The sequence below is a fragment of the Phacochoerus africanus genome, chromosome 15 (genome assembly GCF_016906955.1).
Source record: "Phacochoerus africanus isolate WHEZ1 chromosome 15, ROS_Pafr_v1, whole genome shotgun sequence".
NCBI lineage: Eukaryota > Metazoa > Chordata > Mammalia > Artiodactyla > Suidae > Phacochoerus > Phacochoerus africanus.
The window spans coordinates 127,409,895-127,425,757 of record NC_062558.1 but is presented as its reverse complement, the minus strand read 5'-3'; the positions used below and the strand labels follow the sequence as shown (position 1 = coordinate 127,425,757).

The 15,863-nt window shown below is 38.6% G+C and overlaps 1 protein-coding gene across 3 annotated transcripts in view; it reads left to right on the top strand.

Moving 5' to 3' along the window:
• The window catches only part of SHTN1 (shootin 1), a 102,008-nt gene that overhangs the window by 60,419 nt on the left and 25,726 nt on the right, over positions 1-15,863 (top strand). For all 3 annotated transcript variants that reach the window (XM_047762014.1, XM_047762012.1, XM_047762013.1), the window contains exons 12-14: positions 3,211-3,293; positions 9,860-9,969; positions 13,122-13,175. In XM_047762014.1, coding sequence (XP_047617970.1) covers positions 3,211-3,293; positions 9,860-9,969; positions 13,122-13,175 — 247 coding nt within the window. The remainder of the gene's footprint in view (positions 1-3,210; positions 3,294-9,859; positions 9,970-13,121; positions 13,176-15,863) is intronic.

The following is a 15,863-nucleotide window of genomic DNA, read 5'->3' as shown; positions in this document are numbered from 1 at the left end:
TGATACATATTCCACTTTATGAATGTCCACAGTGTGTTCATTGTAATACTGGTAGACATTTGAATTACTACCAGTTCAGGGAAGAGTAGAAATTCTACATGAACATTCCTGTACATGTTTCCTGGTGCACAAGTGCTTGTATTTCTGTAAGATACATAGAAATTGAATCACTGGCTCTTAGGATGTGTGCATCTTCAGTTCCGCTAGATAATGCCAAAGTTTTCTAAGTGGTGCTATCAATTTATTTTATTTTATTTTATTTATTTATTTTTTATTTTTTATTTTTTTTCCCACTGAACAGCAAGGGGATCAAGTTATCCTTACATGTATACATTTTTTCCCCCACCCTTTGTTCTGTTGTAATATGAGTATCTAGACATAATTCTCAATGCTACTCAGCAGGATCTCCTTGTAAATCTATTCTAAGTTGTGTCTGATAACCCCAAGCTCCCGATCCCTCCCACTCCCTCCCTCTCCCATCAGGAAGCCACAAGTCTATTTTCCAAGTCCATGATTTTCTTTTCTGTGGAGATGTTCATTTGTGCTGAATATTAGATTCCAGATATAAGTGATATCATATGGTATTTGTCTTTGTCTTTCTGGCTCATTTCACTCAGTGTGAGATTCTCTAGTTCCATCCATGTTGCTGCAAATGGCATTATGTCATTCTTTTTTATGGCTGAGTAGTATTCCATTGTGTGTATATACCACATCTTCCGAATCCAATCATCTGTTGATGGACATTTGGGTTGTTTCCATATCCTGGCTATTGTGAATAGGGCTGCAATGAACATGCGGGTGCATGTGTCTCTTTTAAGTAGAGTTTTGTCCGGATAGATGCCCAAGAGTGGGATTGCGGGGTCATATGGAAGTTCTATGTATAGATTTCTAAGGTATCTCCAAACTGTTCCCCACCACCAGTGCAGGAGGGTTCCCTTTTCTCCACAGCCCCTCCAGCACTTGTTATTTGTAGACTTATTAATGATGGCCATTCTGACTGGTGTGAGGTGGTATCTCATGGTAGTTTTGATTTGCATTTCTCTTATAATCAGCGATGTTGAGCATTTTTTCATGTGTTTGTTGGCCATCTGTATATCTTCCTTGGAGAAATGTCTATTCAGGTCTTTTGCCCATTTTTCCATTGGTTGATTGGCTTTTTTGCTGTTGAGTTGTATAAGTTGCTTATATATTCTAGAGATTAAGCCCTTGTCGGTTGCATCATTTGAAACGATTTTCTCCCATTCTGTAAGTTGTCTTTTTTGTTTTCTTTTGGGTTTCCTTTGCTGTGCAAAAGCTTTTCAGTTTGATGAGGTCCCATGGGTTTATTTTTGCTCTCATTTCTATTGCTTTGGGAGACTGACCTGAGAAATATTCATGATGTTGATGTCAGAGAGTGTTTTGCCTATGTTTTCTTCTAGGAGTTTGATGGTGTCCTGTCGTATATTTAAGTCTTTCAGCCATTTTGAGTTTATTTTTGTGCATGGTGTGAGGGTGTGTTCTAGTTTCATTGCTTTGCATGCAGCTGTCCAGGTTTCCCAGCAATGCTTGCTGAATAGACTTTCTTTTTCCCATTTGATGTTCTTGCCTCCCTTGTCAAAGATTAATTGACCATAGGTGTCAGGGTTTATTTCCAGGTTCTCTGTTGCCCACTCTAACCACTGCTATTCAACATAGTTTTGGAAGTCCTAGCCACAGCAGTTAGACAAACAAAAGAAATAAAAGGCATCCATATAGGAAGAGAAGAGCTAAAACTGTCACTGTACACAGACGACATGATACTATACATAGAAAACCCTAAGGACTCAACCCAAAAACTACTTGAACTGATTAATAAATTCAGCAAAGTAGCAGGATATAAGATTAACATTCAGAAGTCAGTCGCATTTCTGTATACCAGCAATGAAATATTAGAAAAGGAATACAGAAATACAATACCTTTTAAAATTGCACCTCACAAAATTAAATACCTCGGAATACACCTGACCAAGGAGGTAAAGGACTTATATGCTGAGAACTATAAAACTATAATCAAAGAAATCAAAGAAGGTGTAAAGAAATGGAAAGATATTCCATGTTCATAGATTGGAAAAATCAATATTGTAAAAATGGCCATACTACCCAAAGAAATCTACAGATTCAATGCAATCCCTATCAAATTACCCATGACATTTTTTGCAGAACTAGAACAAACAATCCAAAAATTTGTATGGAACAGCAAAAGACCCAGAATCACCAAAGCAATCCTGAGAAATGAAAACCAAGTAGGAGGCATAACTTTCCCAGACTTCAAGAAATATTACAAAGCCACAGTCATCAAAACAGTGTGGTACTGGTATCAAAACAGACAGACAGACCAATGGTGCTATCAATTTATACACCTTCTTCAATTTGAGAATTCTTATTACTCCACATACCAACCAGTACTTGATATCAGACTTAAAATGTCTTGCCTATTTGATGGGTATGTAGTAAAACTTCAGTGTGGCTTTTGTTTGTGTTTTTCTGATAACAAAGTGGAGCACCTTAATTATATGTGTTGGAAATTTGGACATCCTTTTCATGGAGTTTCTTGGTTTTGTCCATTTTTCTGTTGGTTGTGCCTTTTCTCATTGATGTGTAGGGTTTCTTTTAATTCTTTGTGGTGTCTTTTAATATGTGGAGGTTTTTAATTTTAATGTCAAATTTATCATGACTTGGATTTTAAAACATGGACCGGAGAGACGGTGGTCAAAATATATTTTATCCCGGAAATATCTGGTCTATATTGTGCAGATTCAGGTGTTTTTTATGCCCATATTTCACAAATAGATATTTACCAAAAACATCCCCTCATTCTTTCATCCTTTCCTCTCCTTCAACATACATAGATAGCTGTTTCTGAATTTTAGATATGGATCTTGAAAAGTTTTCTGTATCTTTTTCACTTTGCAAATGTCTGCATCATATTAATAATAATCTTAGCAGCTGCCTTCTTTCAGTAATGAATTTGGTTTCACACAGAAAGGGAGGAGACATCTTTCTTTTCATTAAATTGATGAAAAATTTAATAATTTATTAAAGGTAGAAAGTAAGGTACTTAAATTCTAGCTATATATTCATGTACCTGGAGAAGAGTTGGATTTTTACTGATCACTTAGAATCTGTACATTTTATTTCTTGGATCATAAGGCATACACTAATTTCCTGTCAATTTTTTTCTTTCTCCCAAAGATCCCTCATGTCCATGATCCGGAAGCGATCCCACCCCAGCGGCAGTGGTGCTAAGAAAGAAAAGGCAGCTCAACCAGAAACAGGTAATTCTCACCCCATCCCCTTGGTTTACTTTTTAAGTTGTTGGTGGGGTACAGTTTGTTAGCAATACAAACATTCATTGTATTGTGACTGTGAACACATTGTTGGGGGAGAAATGTGAACTTAACAGGTATAATAATGAACCAAAGAATAGCCGTTCCCTTCGTGTAGTTTACTGTGTAGAGCAGGTAAACATGCACGCATGTCCCTGTAATGTGAGGGAAGCTGGGAAATGTGTTTTCATTAAAGAATGAGGTACTCTGGGTGGAGAGGTAAGAGAGGGAGGTCATTCCAAATGAGAGATTTGGGGAAAGCCTTTTTAGAACTGATGGCAAGTGAACTGAGACTTTATCGAGCACTTGCTATGTGCTACTCCAGTGCTGTGTACTGGAACAAAACATAGAAGTCACATTTGAGTGGGGGGAGACAGGAGGTAAACAAGTAATTACCAATCTAATACATAATTATTTAAATACAATTTTTGATCAGTACGGTGGAGGAGGAATTATCACTGCTGATCTAGGAGATGATGGAGGTGGACTGCTGGTATCAGCAAGTGATGTTTTAAGCTGACTAGTTGTGGATTTAGAAAGTCAGGTAAGCTGACTAGTTGTGGATTTAGAAAGTCAGGTTATGGTAAAAGTAAGTCCCATATAGGGGCAACAATTTGAAGGTCCAAAGTGGGGAAGGATCTTGGCATGTTAGGAAACTGAAAGTTGATATGACTAGAACAAGGGGTGCCAGAGAGCAGGTCTACTAGGTAGGCAGAGCCAGATTCTGGAGGTGGTGATACAGATTTTGACGTTTATCCTAAAGGCAGTGAAAGGTTTTTTGTTTGTTTGTTTGTCTTTTTGCCTTTTCTAGGGCTGCTTCCGCGGCATATGGAGGTTCCCAGGCTAGGGGTCTAATCGGAGCTGTAGCTGCCGACCTACAGCAGAGCCACAGCAACTTGGGATCGAGCCGCATGTGCAACCCACACCACAGCTCTTGGCAACACTGGATCCTAATCCTTAACCCACTGATCGAGGCCAGGTATCGAACCCAAAACCTCATGGTTCCTAGTCAGATCTGTTAACCACCGAGCCACGACGGGAACTCCAAGGCAGTACAAGTTTTAAGTAAGAGTATAACATGATGAGATTCATCTTTTTCGCTCACTGGCTGCAATGAGCGAAGAGAACAGACTATAAAGGAGTAAGAGTGGTGGAGGGGAGACTGTCCCACTCATTCATTGACTGTTAGAGGACTGGGATGAGGGCGGTGGCAAAAGGGATAGAAAGAAATGGCTACATTCAGGAGCTGTTCAGGGAGGTAAAATTCACAGGACTCAGTGATTCTTGGAAGAGAGAGAAATTGAGGGTGACGGGAAGAGTTAGGAATGGAGAGAGAAGAGAAGGGTTTTCCTGCTGACCAGAACCTCCAGGTGGGTGGGTGCGGAGTCCGTTCACAGAGCACCAGGCAGTTTGATGTGGGGCCACAGTGAGAAGCAAAAACTTGAAGTGTTGGGCTGGATGTTGGGCCTTTAACCACAGAACCCAAATTAAACTCAGCCATGTTTGCTCAATCTACCATTTACAGAGCATGGTGGGTTTGACTGGTTCAAGCCCAGACAGGTACAAACTTCTTTTATCTATATGAATTGACTTTCTGTGCCTGCTTCCTATAGCCCTTTGGAATCTAGTCCTTTGCATAACCATGCAGCTAAAAAACATACTCTGCTTTGCACAAGACTTGTAGCATTCAGAAGAGCCCTGCCTTGGGTAATTTGCAGAGCAGCCCTGCTCTTGGGCTATTGGCTGTAAGCCTTCCCTGACATTGTAATTAAGATTAAAATTTTATTTGGGGAAAATTAGTAAGTCTTAGAGGGTCAGGAGGACAGTCAGAATAAAATGAACTCTACTTCTCAGTAAATTACATAATTAGCTTATCAACCTCAATAGCACCCTTAAATTAAAAAAAAATTATCCAAGAACTTACTCTCATTGTTAGAAACTGTATGGTTTTCCTTATGAAAACAATATTTAATTTATAATTCATGAAATGTGGCAGCATTTTCTCCCTCATCCTTGAACTACTGGATTGTTACTTTGGGAGTCTAAGTAAAATTATTGGCACAGAAATTGCTCAGGAGATTTTAAACTGGAGCCACCCTAAAATCCTACTGCCTTAAATGATAAGTACGATAGCCACACTTTTGCTATGTTTGGTATGGTAGTTGTTTGTAGTATCTTGTTAATCATTCACACTAAAAAGTAATTGTTGAAAGGATAAATCAGGGGTTCCTTTTGTGGCTCAGCGGGTTAAGAACCTAATATCCATGAGGGTGTGGGTTCAATCCCTGGCCTTTCTCAGTGGTTAAGGATCCAGTGTTGTTGCAAGCTATGGTGTGAGTGGCAGATGCAACTTGGATCTGGTGTTGCTGTGGCTATGTTGTAGGCTGGCAGCTGCAGCTCCAGTTTGACCCCTAGCTTGGGAACTTCCGTATGTGGTGGCTGTGGCCCTGAAAAAGACCTAAAAAATAAAGTAAGTCAACAATGATTAAAAGCATGATAAGGAGTTCCCTTGTGATGCAGTGGGTTAAGGATCCAGCATTATTACTGCAGCAGCTTGGGTTGCTGCTGTGGTATGGGTTTGATCCCTGGTCTGGGAACTTCTACATGCTGCAGGAATGGCCAAAAAAAAAAAAAAAAAAAGCATCATATGATGGCTCTTACTATACAGTTGGTGTGCTTTTCAGAACTTACGAATGCAAAACTTTTATTGCTAGGTTGTGACCATTAGAAAACTTAATTATAGAGAAGGTCTGTGAATTACTTTAGAAGTAGTTTTAAGGTCTAAATATAAGAAATCACTACATACCTTGGCCTTAATAACTCTAATTTTGATAAGAATGGACAGGTTCTGAAATGCCTGCTGTTTATCAATTGGTTAGATCATTAATTTGTTGATATTTTCTTACCTCAGTTTGCTAATCTGTAGATGGGGATAATAGTTCCTATCTCATAGGATTGCTTTGAGAATGCTGAGTCTCATAACATGTAAAGTGTTTAGAGTAGTACCCAGAACATGGAAAATAATTGTAATGTTAAAAAAAAAAAAAAAAAGCAAGTTCCCATCGTAGTGCAGCAGAAATGAATCCAACTAGGGACCATGAGGCTGTGGGTTTGACCCCGGCCTTGCTTAGTGGGTTTAGGATCTGGTATTGCTGTGAGCTGTGATGTAGGTCGCAGATGCAGCTTGGATCCAACATTGCTGTGCCTCTGGCTTAGGCCAGCAGCTATAGCTCTGATTTGACCCCTAACCTGGGAACCTCCATATGCTGCTAGTGTGGCCCTAGAAAGACAAAAAAAAAAAAAAGAAAAAGAAAAAAGAAAAGGTACCACCCACCCTGAAGGGCAGAAATCCTCACTGGGCAGGCTTTATGATCATTGTAGGTAAGGAAATTTTCCTAACCTTAGGTCAGATTCAAATTGCTCAACTGTGGTGTTTTCTTTCGAAATTTTGTACATCATGATGGCTTAAGATTTTTTTTTTAATGCCTTTAAAAAATGTTATTGAAAGAGAAAGGAAAACCTGCGGAATTTAGAAATTCATTTCAGTTTCCTCCAGGTAATAACAAAAGGTTTTCTTGAGCAATAAGGTGATGGTTTTGTCTGTGGGTCTTTTTTTTTTGAGGAACTAACTTATTTTTCAAGTGGGTCTTAAAATTTAAGCCTCAATTAATTACACGTAGCTTTCTGATCCAAGACTGACCTTGAAGCACTAACTCAAAGAACATTTGATTTTATTTTCCTGTGGCAGTTCAATAACATTAGACCCGTCGTCTTCATTTGTCCCTTTTCTTTAATCTCCAGTATCCTGCATATTTCTATTGTCCCCCTGATTACATGCTTTTGTGAGACAATTACCAACTGCGTGATTGCAGAAAAGAATTACAAAACATACCGTGAGCTCTCTGTAGGTGATTCTTGCAGATTTATTAGAACTGCTTAATAGTTCAGAAGTTCATATAGATTGCTTTTTGCTAGTTCAAAAACAGGGTTGGTGAGAGAGAAAGCTTGCGTAGCTAACCTGGCCATTGCCCTTGTATTGTGCCTGAGTAGGGAATCTGATAAGGGTGATTTCTTTTCCTTAAAACCAATTAAGCCTTTACATTTGAAAAAGACTGAGAAATTAAAGCCCGGTTTATAATCTGTATACAATGCAGATAGTGGCACTTCTCTGAATTATCACTATAATTCTGGCAAGCAAAAATAAGAAACTACTTTAAATTCCTGCTATGTTAGATGCGGCAGCAGATTTGAATGGTGTTGACCATAATTCTCCATCTGTCTGCCTTAATTAGTTTTTGTATGGTGCATTTAATTGGGTTTCAGTCATTCCTTACTGAGTGCTAATCTGTTTGTAGGCAGTGTTTCTGTTGCTGTGCAGCTCTTCCCAAGTCTCACTCAAAACGGCAGCCTCTCTGAAAAATCAAATGTTTTTTGAAGATGTTTTAAATTCCCAGGAATAAACTCCATACCCACACCAGGTGCTTGAACAGATCTGGGACTTACTTCCTCTGATTGTGAAAAGGGTCAGCAAAAGCACTGTGTAGTGTGGAATAGGTATTCAGATATTGAGTGAGTTGGCAAATGAATGAATGAATTTCTATTCATAGTCATTTTCTTGTCTGTCCCCTTGTTGATGCTTTGTGAGCCATCAGCAGAGGCTGCCCTAGAAGATGGTACTTCTGGGCACATAATTGACCAACCCACAGTTTTGTCTTCTTTCATTTATTAGTGGGTGAGTTCTGACTCTGGTGCCATGTCTCCCATGTTGCCTGGCAAAAGATGCTTTCTTGCCTTCTGGAGCTAAAAAATGCTGTTTGGATATTGAAAATGTGAATTTCCAGCATTTCAGTGGCTTCTGAGGATCACAGAACACCCGATTTGCAATCAGGACTGTATCGGAAAACCTAGGTAACAGATGAAGGTAACAGTGATCCCATCACTGTGATGCTCAGAGTCAAGGATAATGGAACCTTCTGGGTTCTCTTGGTTGGCATGTATAAGAGAATAGCTCCCCAGGATTAGAGTGAAGTCTGTCACATTAGTAGCAAAAGAAGCTGTGAGTTAGGCCTCCTTAGCACAAAGCCTGACACGACTGTGAATTTGTTTAGGGATGTAGTTGCCTCCCCTTAGAAGCCATCCTTTTGAGGCTTAATTATTTCTGATAGCCAGTTAAAGCCCAAGCATTAACTGTTCAGTCAGTAGGTAGATACTTACTAAGTGCTCACCGAGTGCCTGCCCCACAATGTGGTGTCAGTTAAAGATGCCGATTGGAGAGTCTTTATGAGATATTTAACCTTAAATGTATTGACTGCAATGAGTTAGCTGGAGGTAAACACAAAAACTGCATTCATAGTGATGCGTGTTCCAAAACGATCTCGGTGCTTTTGGTCAAGCTCTTCTGCAAGAGACAGATTTCACTATTCTGATCAACAGGTCTCCGCTCACCTCAGTTGGGTTCATCTACTTGACAAGTATTACAACAGCTTTATTGTTTTTTGCAGCAAAAAGAGTGTAAAAGTTAAACAATAGACAGTTGAAATGGTTTATCAAATTTAATTACTTAACTGCAGTCATTTCTGGATGTATGTTTCCTTTTAACATTGACAGTTTTAAAAGATCAGCAAGTTTGCTTAAATGTTACCCTCCCGTGTGATTCCTAAACAAAAGATGGCAGTTTAAAATAGATTTTATGGAGTTCCCATGTGGCTCAGTGGTTAATGAACCCAACTAGAATCCAGGAGGACACAGGTTCGATCCCTGGTTTTGCTCAGTGGGTTAAAGATCTGGTGTTGCCATGAGCTGTGGTGTAGGTCGTAGACATGGCTCGAATCCTGTGTTGCTATGTGTGGTGTAGGCCGGCAGCTGTAGCTCCGATTAGACCCCTGGCCTGGGAACTTCCATATGCTGTGAGTGCAGCCCTAAAAAGACAAAAGGCAAATAAATAAATAAATAAATAAAATAGATTTTGCCTATTTGCTGCTCTTCTGTTGACTGTGGATTTCTTTCAACAAGTAAAAAGATCTCTTTAATCTTTTATTCCCTAATGGACTTTTAAATAATTATTTCTGCTTTAGACCTATTTCTTTGATGTAGGGTGTACTATAAGTTGTAAAAACATCTTTCAGGTTAAGGTGAATAGTTTATTTGGGGTCAGGTACAAAGTTGGGGTTTTTAAAGACCTGGAGAAATTCAGGCTCATCATTCTGTTGACAAATTGAACAAAATCCACTTTAATTGTTTAACATAGATGAGCCAATATTGATTTTCAGGGTATAGATTAGACCTTAAATTTTATAACTTATTTTTCAAAGCAAATCTCTTATTAAAAAATTTTTTTTTATTGGAAAAAAATATCACTACCTGGTAGCTGTTAACCTTAGTAAATTATTGGTGTTTTGTGACTGTCTGAAAAATGATTGTGGTTAATTACATAGTGCAGTCTTTCTAAATCACCAGAAACAGGAAGTAGCTGTTTTCTTGTAACACAAGATGATTTGTGTGTGTTCTTTGAATAGCTGAAGAAGTCACAGATCTCAAGAGGCAAGCTGTTGAAGAGATGATGGACAGAATTAAAAAGGGAGTTCATCTCAGACCAGTAAATCAGACAGCTAGACCGAAGGCAAAGGTATGGAGTAATTAAATACTTTTTCCGTCTTGATGTTTCCTTTTTCAAATGTAAAAAGTTTAAATTTGATGAGAGCTACCTCAGGACTGTTGTATCTTAGGTTCAACCTAATGTGTCATAAAATCTTTTGCTTCCATGAAGCATGTGTTAAGAGGACTCTGACCCACAGTAAACCTAGGCCACTATAGAAGTCCGTGAGTGCAGGGTGCTGCCATCTCCTTGAGCGAAGTATTGATACAAACTGATGCAGCAAACAAATGATAATTAACACACCCTTTATTTTCTAATTCTGGTTCTTTTGTATAATTCAGCAAGTGTTTATCGAGTATATACTATGTGCTAGGCACTGTTTCAGGCACCTAAAATAAGGCAGTAAATAAAAAACAAAAATCCCTACATTCCTGAAGCTTCTATTTTAGTGTGTGGAAGAGAGGAAGCTCGGTTTGGGGATCACATAGTAATACCAGAACAGACCTAAGATAACTTTTGAAAATAATGAGATTTATATGATTGTTTTCATTAATTTCACAAACCTATTCTGGGTCACTTCAGGGAGAAAATCCTGTGTATACATGTCATCATCTGTCTTCTAAACTAGACCACAGTGAGCTCTAGGATATAGCCAAGCACCTAGCATCCCCTTGTGTATCTGAACCATTTAAATATACTCAATAATAGAGTTTTTGACATTTTCCTTGAAAAAGTATTTTTTCTTTCTTCACGCTAATAAAATATCATCAACAGATTGGTTCTCTTTTTTCCTCCTTTTCTTTTAAACCAAACTTTATGGTTCTTCCTTACTCTCGAGGACTTCCCTTTTCAACTGCCTCAACATCCCCAGGTGTCTTGACCGTTCATTAGAAATTCTGCTGGGCTTTTAAAGTTGTCAGTTTGTCACAGACAAACAAGATAGCTGAGCAAGGCTGGAATGGTCACAGTGTGGGCTGACCATGGAAAGGGGGTTAGAAAGGGAGAATGAATAGTCCATTGCAAGAGAAGGTTTACATCTAGTGAAATAAAAGCTTCGGCCAACTATGGAGAGTAATTCAGTCTTGTGCCAGTGCTCCGAAGGCCGGCAGACAGAATGTAGAACTGGATGAGAAGCTGAGTTTGTAGATAGCTGGGCACGACTCTTTCAGTGCCTGTGCCTGGTGACTGAGTGAAGAACGCTCTTGTTGGAGCTGGGGTCCTTGCACTGTCATCCAGTTTTCCAGGCTTCTTCTCCACAAAATGCTCTGATGCACAGGGTCAAATGGAATAAACCCATTTATTCCAGGGTTTAAGTAGAACCTTAGTAAGGAATACATATTAATGGCTTTCATGGCACAACTGTTCCGGATAGCAAAACCAAACAATTACTAGAGAAAAATGCAATGTCACAAAGAAACAAAATTAGCTCAGAAGGAAAACTGTTGAAAACTTCTTAAATCATAAGCAGTCAGCGTTCTGTATGTACTTTCATTTTCAGAACATCACTTTGTCCTTTTTCTTTCTTGCCGTGATGCTTTCAGCAGTTACACATTATTTAATGTCAATTCAAATCTGGAGAACAACTGAACAAGGATCAGTGGACAACTGTTTTTTTTGCTGGTAATCATTAAGCTATGTAGATATAGTACTGAACGACCTAGTTAGTAACCTTTAAAACAAATGGTCACCGCATGCCTCAGTACAGACTTCCTCCCCCTTACCTTCAAGGGCTTTCCTGAAATCTCGCTAGTTATAAGCGTTTGCCATGCTGGCTTTAAAAGGTGTGTGCAGTCAAGGCAACTTGAGTGGCATGGCAGCACTCTTGAGTATGCCTTTAGCCAGGGCGTTTGTTCAGAAGTCACAACTTGTCACCAAACAGCTTACATGCAGAAGTCAAGCTTGCCTTGAGAATACTAATTTAGCTGCATATTTCCTAAATCCTTGATGTGGTCAGTGCTGGTATGGTTAAAATTAGTGTCTTAGAGCTAGCTTCTGACTGGCACTTCTGACTGGCACTGATGGCGTGCGTATTTCACAGAAAACTGAGGCTGTGAAAGTCAAATGCCTTAGTCTAATTTGTACATGAGCAGCAAACCTCTCTCAGTTTTTCTGTCCATTTTTTAAAAATTGGAAGGAAATAGTATTCCTTTATTATCTTTTGAGCGGAAAGGATTATAGGTTACCATTAATCGCCTCCCATTTCTAGATGAAAGATTAGCCTTGCCTGTTTTCTGGGAATGAGAGGCCTGAGTGGTTCCTTTCACTGTGTCTCGCAGATTTTTTTCTTCTTCTCTATCCTTTGTGAAAGGAAGTGGTACAGAGAGGATCAGAGGTCTTTTTTAGTGGTCTTTTCATTGAGGGCCGCATGCAAAATTTCCCCTCCATTAAATTAGTTGAGGGATGCACGGAGACTCTTAGGTGTTATGGAGCAGGCAAGTATTACCCAGAATTTCGTTCAGATTATCTTGCTCATGGCGTAGCCAGATGGGAACCAGGCTTGTATTTGAAACACCTGACTCAGATACAGCCTTCCTCAAGGTGTAACTTTCCTCGTTAAGTAAGATAAGGTGATTGGACCACACAGCCTCTGAGGTCTTTTACTGCTTTGCCAGCCAGCGATGCTAATATTCTCCTGTAAGCTGGGTTCTTTCTGATCCCTGCTCTGACTCAACCCTGTGGTGAAATTCATGAAATAATAAAGACACGCCACTCCTCTGTAAGCTGGCCTTCGCCTGGAGCTAATGGAGCTGAGAGAGGTTTTCTGCCCTGTTGCTTGCTTTCTGCTCTGTGCTGCTGCCTTCCCAGCCCTCACTTGCTGGCGCAAGTCTGGCAATGAGAGTCAAGAAATTTGTATTGTAAAACATTCTGAATAATTTGGAATTAAATCTTTGAAATCTGATGTTTACCAAATCTTTTCTATGTTTGATGATAACAAGAGGTAACAAGTAATATTTAGAAGATGGTCGTTTGAATCCTTTTACTTTGACTATTACTTCTAATATTCTGTTTAACTGCCTCTTGGGAGCACTAACGTGTCTAGTGTTTTTTTTTCCTAACCGTAAGACATAATTCTAAAAATATAGTCAATATAATATAAGCTACCAACACTTTGTTATGTAAAAAATCTTTAGTATTTTAGAATGGAATTGTTCAGTAATTTTTTCTTCTTTTTAAAATTGTAGCCAGAATCTTCAAAAGGCTCTGAGAGTGCAGTGAATGAACTGAAAGGAATACTGGTAAGACTAGATCCCAGTTTATTATTTAGTTAATGGGAAAATGAAAGAGTACTTTTAAAATCCTTTTCCATAAATAACTGGTGTTGATATATTTCCATTTATAGTAAGCCTCATTACTTTTGATAATTTCCTTGATTGTGCTGTGGACTCCTCCTTTGGGTGTGTTAGTAATGTACCAATACTCTGCTGTTTCTAAAAGAATGGGTGCACCCCCCAAAAAAATTACTGTTTCCCTTTCTGGCCCTCCAGTCCTTGCCTTTCAGCTTGGAGGTAAAAAGTGTCTGGTCAGATGTGAAGATCAGTACATGCTTATCAATGACAGAAATATACTCCTATATGTTATAAATATAGGTATGATAGATAATGCTATAAATATATTTTTATAATATATTTAATATTATAATAGATTTATTTATAAGTAAGACTGTGATAGATACAGTAGATAATAACAGTATATTGTATATTGCATAGTAGTCTTTCACATGGTTAATGCTTAACTTTTGGGCAGGGAAATGGAATCCTTGGCCCCTAAATGTAAATCTAAGCTTCTACCCAAATATGTTAGCAACAGAGATACAGTCTGCTTTTCTCACAGTTTTAAAAAAAAAAATTTGATGATAAAGTGGAGGATAAAATAGAAGTTGCTTTCTTTGTGTTACTAAATTCATTTTCTAAAAGTAACTCACATCCATCGGAGAACACAGTTAACGCCCATTTCTAGTCGTATTCCTTCTCTCCAAAGTAGGAGCTTCTGCCAGCAGAGTAAATGAGTGCTGCTCTGTCCAACAGTTTCTGTCAGAGACAAATGCCTCACTTAGAAAATGTTTCAGATACTAAGAGCTCTATTCTCAAATCCTGTTACAGTCTCAATACCAGTTATTATGCACAGTAAGTCAACAAACATGGGGGCGGAGGTAAAGAGCTAATATTCCCATGTTTGTTGTTACTGTGCTAATTATGCATTGCATGCAGACAATCCACATAATTGTGGTAAACAAAATTATTTTCATCAAGCTTGAAACAGTAGACTTAACTCAGAATGGCTTAATGAGTTCGCTGTAGTTTTAGGTGAGTGGAATTGGTTCTAAAGAGAGGTAGGTAGCACTGGCTAACAGGGGTGGTATACCTACAGAATAAAGAATTAAAACCATCCAAAAAGTATGTGGTTATTATCTAATGGATTCTTTGGTGAGACAATTTTGTTATCCAGTGTTCCCTTAAGGAGATTGCCTTATGAGGTGCATTTTGTTGTCTCTGCATTGTAATGCTAATTCCATAAGATGCCCTCAGGGGCAACCTGAGGTTCTGGGCCTCAGTGAAAGAGTAAACCACACTGAGTGTATATCTTAAATCAGGTTCATTGGAAAAATCAGACATCCACCTGAGAGGCATTTGATGTTTGATTGCCCAAGATATCCCACTTCCTAATAATGTAGCAAGTTTACGGAATTAACAGCATTGCTTTTAAAGAGTATGTTCACTGTACAGTTGTCCTTACCATAGTTTTGTGCTACTTCAAGGAGAGAAATTTGTGAACAGATTTTGTGAAATAATTTACAAATTATAAAAGTGGTCAAAATATCTTTCTTTTCTACAAGTTGCCCCCATCCTCTTTTGCACTGGATTTATCTTAGATTTCTCTTCTGTATCTGGCAATAATGTATCACTAATAGATGCTATTCTGGAAATATTATTTCTTTGCAATAATTTTTTTTTAAGTGGAACTCACGGTGCTCTCCCCTATTTTTCTTGGCCAAGTGGCAATTTTCCACTGTCCCCACAGACATTTCCTTTGAGAGATGGAGGGTCGTTTATAGCTGCCAGTCACTTGGGGCTGAGAAACCGTACAGCTGCTTACAGGATAGAGGAGGAGCCCCTGTCAAATGGGGCTTTATTGGTGCCTCTTGCTGAAGTTCAACTATTAGGATTATCAAGATTAGTACCCAGCAAAATGACACCAGCCTCAGAGATGTAGTATGTGTGCAACAAACATGAAAAAAGACATGAAAAGCCTACAGATTGTGTACAGAAGTGAAAAGTAAACACCTGATCCAAGAGCTGCCAAGAAACCAAGGAGCACTGTGTTCAGTCCTATTGTAGAACAGAAGCCAGGAATGACCTCAGTGTGGGGTGTTTTGCTGAAATGAAAGTGACCTGACGTGTAAGCCTACGAATGGGTAGAAAACACAACTCGAATTTGGGGGAGTTAAAAAACCTCACTCTATTTTGAGTTGTTCACTTTTCAAGCCAACTTTTGGAGTTTCAGTGTTGACTGAACTTATTTTTCCAATTCTACTTACATTTACTTTTTAAAGTTGTATATTCTGTGGATTAAAATATATATATATATATATATAGCTCATTTTTCATAGTCACACAAGAGGATTTTTTTAGGTTTGGGAAACCTCTTGAGTCACTCCAGCCATTTAAAAGCCACTCCAAGTGGAAATGGCAGTTTCTGAAGAATAAATCAATAGAAATGAATCTGAAAATCTCAAGTTCAGTTGCCTCCACATCAAAGAAACAAAAACAGCTTTTGAAAAATTCTCTTTTCTTTTTTGAACATCTTGAGTTTTTCAAAGTACCCAGGAATTGCCGTATATAGTTAATTTTGCTCCCTGACAACTAGTTTTGTCAGCATTATGAACATTTAACTGATATGGGGACTAAGATTGTTAAATGGTGAAA